The sequence below is a fragment of the Octopus bimaculoides genome, chromosome 9, assembly GCF_001194135.2.
Source record: "Octopus bimaculoides isolate UCB-OBI-ISO-001 chromosome 9, ASM119413v2, whole genome shotgun sequence".
Lineage (NCBI taxonomy): Eukaryota > Metazoa > Mollusca > Cephalopoda > Octopoda > Octopodidae > Octopus > Octopus bimaculoides.
Genome location: NC_068989.1, coordinates 4,244,468 through 4,246,981, shown reverse-complemented (window position 1 = coordinate 4,246,981; position 2,514 = coordinate 4,244,468). Strand labels below are relative to the sequence as shown.

The following is a 2,514-nucleotide window of genomic DNA, read 5'->3' as shown; positions in this document are numbered from 1 at the left end:
ATATATATATATATATATATATATACACATATATATATCACTACTTTGATTAGCTTGTGTGTAAGTGTACAAACACATACACACACATATGTATATATACACATCTCTTTCACTCTCTCCCTCACGTCTCTCTGTATCTATCTATCCATCAGATTTTTTTCAAAAAACCATCTGCTGTGTTTTTTTTTCAACCTAAGATGCTTCGTCCCAGCTTTGTACAATTCTTTCCATTTATTCCAGGAGCATGGATATATATATATATACACATAAATACATGCATGCACAAATATCTTCGCACACATTCGCACGAACTCGTACATGCCCGTCTCTATGTCTCCATGCCCTTCCATTAGCCTGCCTCCATCTCTACCTATCTTCGTACATAATTACCTACATACCTATCAAACGAACCCCCTCTTTCTCTCGGTTTTCATGTCACTATTTAGAAACTTATTCATTATTTATAACCACTAATTTTATTTCCCGTGTAAAGGAAACACTAAGACAGAAATAAAAGCAGCTAAACATTAAATTCAAAAATCTTTATATTACCCACAATGATTTAAAAAAAAATCTTCCATATCTAAATATATTTGCAATTTGTGTGGTGTAGGAGTCTCTGTGTTTATGCATACCCATCTCTGCCTTCTTCTCTCTCTTGTTCTCCTTCTTTCTTTCTCCCACTGTTTATCTTACCTCTTAGTATCTGTTTATATCTCACCCACATTCACTTCCTCAGTGTCAAACCATACAAATTTTTTCATTTCTTTTCCATATTCATTTAGCTCTTGACGTTTAACAAGCCTACTTCGATAAATCTCTCTCTCTCTCTCTCTCTGTATATATATATATATATATATTTATATATATATATATATATCTACTTGTCTGTCTGTCTATCTAACAACGATATCTGGATACCATTAACAGATAAATAACACAAAACGAAGAAACATGGAAATCTCATCAGCAATAGAGACCAGTCTACAAGCGCAGTTTTGGCGTGTTTAGAGGACCGAAGACTTTAAATTTCTTAGTACTGTTCTCTGAGTACGTCAGTGACGTGGGAAATATCTGATGGGATGGAAAAACAAGCACTAAACGTAAAAGATGTGTACATTTAGAACTACCTTCTCGAATACGTCTTTCTCTATTCAATACAGCAAAGCTTTTAAGTTAAAGAAGAATTGGCTTCAATTTCTGGCAAGTTGCATGTTCGCGTAAGGACTTTCATTTATAATTTTTCACCAGATATGAATACATGATACATGTTGAATATTTCCATGTTTTCTGAAAATCAGTGAAAGACAACTCGGCTGATGGGTTTTGTTGATGGGTTTTGCTGATGGTGGGGCTGGTGGTGGTTAATCTCAATAATAACGCGCCATTTAGAATCGAAAGAAATATGCATGAGTAAATAAAATAAAAACAACAGATAAATACTTCATTCATGCTCTGGAATTATTGTATTTCAAATACTTACTTCTTCTTCTTCTTTAATAGCTGTCTCTAGGTCCCGTTCGTCAATTTTCGACAGCAGTTTATCCTATAAAAAGATTCGAAGAAAATAATAAGATTTTTCGCATCATAGAATATACTACAGCGTTGATATAAACCATAACATTAAACAAATGATATAAACCATAACATTAAACAAATGATATCATGGAATTTGCTGTTATCAGCTGAAAGTTAAAAGGTTCAAGGCCGAAAAAAAAATATTTATGAACGCAAATAGAGAAATATAGAATTTAACATTACAAAATATTTTAAGTGGTCTAAAATACTTTTTATTGCGTAAAGTATTTTAGTGATGAACTCAGATAAAATATAAATGTTTCTGTAATATAAGAAAGCTAATTTGTAATTAACAGAGAGTAATGTACCTTCTAAAGATCACTGAGACAAATATCGCATAAATAATTCATAAATGTGTAGAAAACATTTTCCTTGTGAAAAGCGTATTAGCAAAGAGCTGAGGTAAGATGTAAAGACTTGTGCATTTTATTTTATAAGCAGATATACTTTAAGAGGTTTCTCTATATTTCAACGATCGTTTCCGGTGTAAAATACCATAGATAATCGGATATGTGCATAAGTGGTTATTCTGTTAATGTTTCCACGTTTTGATATCCGTTGCTGACCATCACGTGGGTTATTTCTGTGTTGCGTATGCTAGAGCGTGTGTCCGTGAAAAAACTATTTCATATATTATGAATGTATTTCCATTATATATCTATAAAATGCTTTTATAACGTTTTAACTAAGATTTTATATCTATCTATCTATCTATCTATCTATCTATCTATCTATCTATCTATCTATCTATCTATCTATCTATCTATCTATCTATCTATATGAGTGTGTATATATGTGCGTAAGTATGCATGTGTATATACATACATGCATATATTTATGTATTTATATGTTATATAGATATGTTTACACACACACACACACACACACACACACACACACACACACACACACACACATATATATATACATATATAT

At 31.7% G+C, this 2,514-nt stretch overlaps 1 protein-coding gene across 1 annotated transcript in view; it reads right to left on the bottom strand.

The window, feature by feature from the left end:
- The window catches only part of LOC128248688 (uncharacterized), a 181,401-nt gene that overhangs the window by 16,778 nt on the left and 162,109 nt on the right, over positions 1-2,514 (bottom strand). The window contains exon 2 of the mRNA XM_052970374.1: positions 1,484-1,546. Coding sequence (XP_052826334.1) covers positions 1,484-1,546 — 63 coding nt within the window. The remainder of the gene's footprint in view (positions 1-1,483; positions 1,547-2,514) is intronic.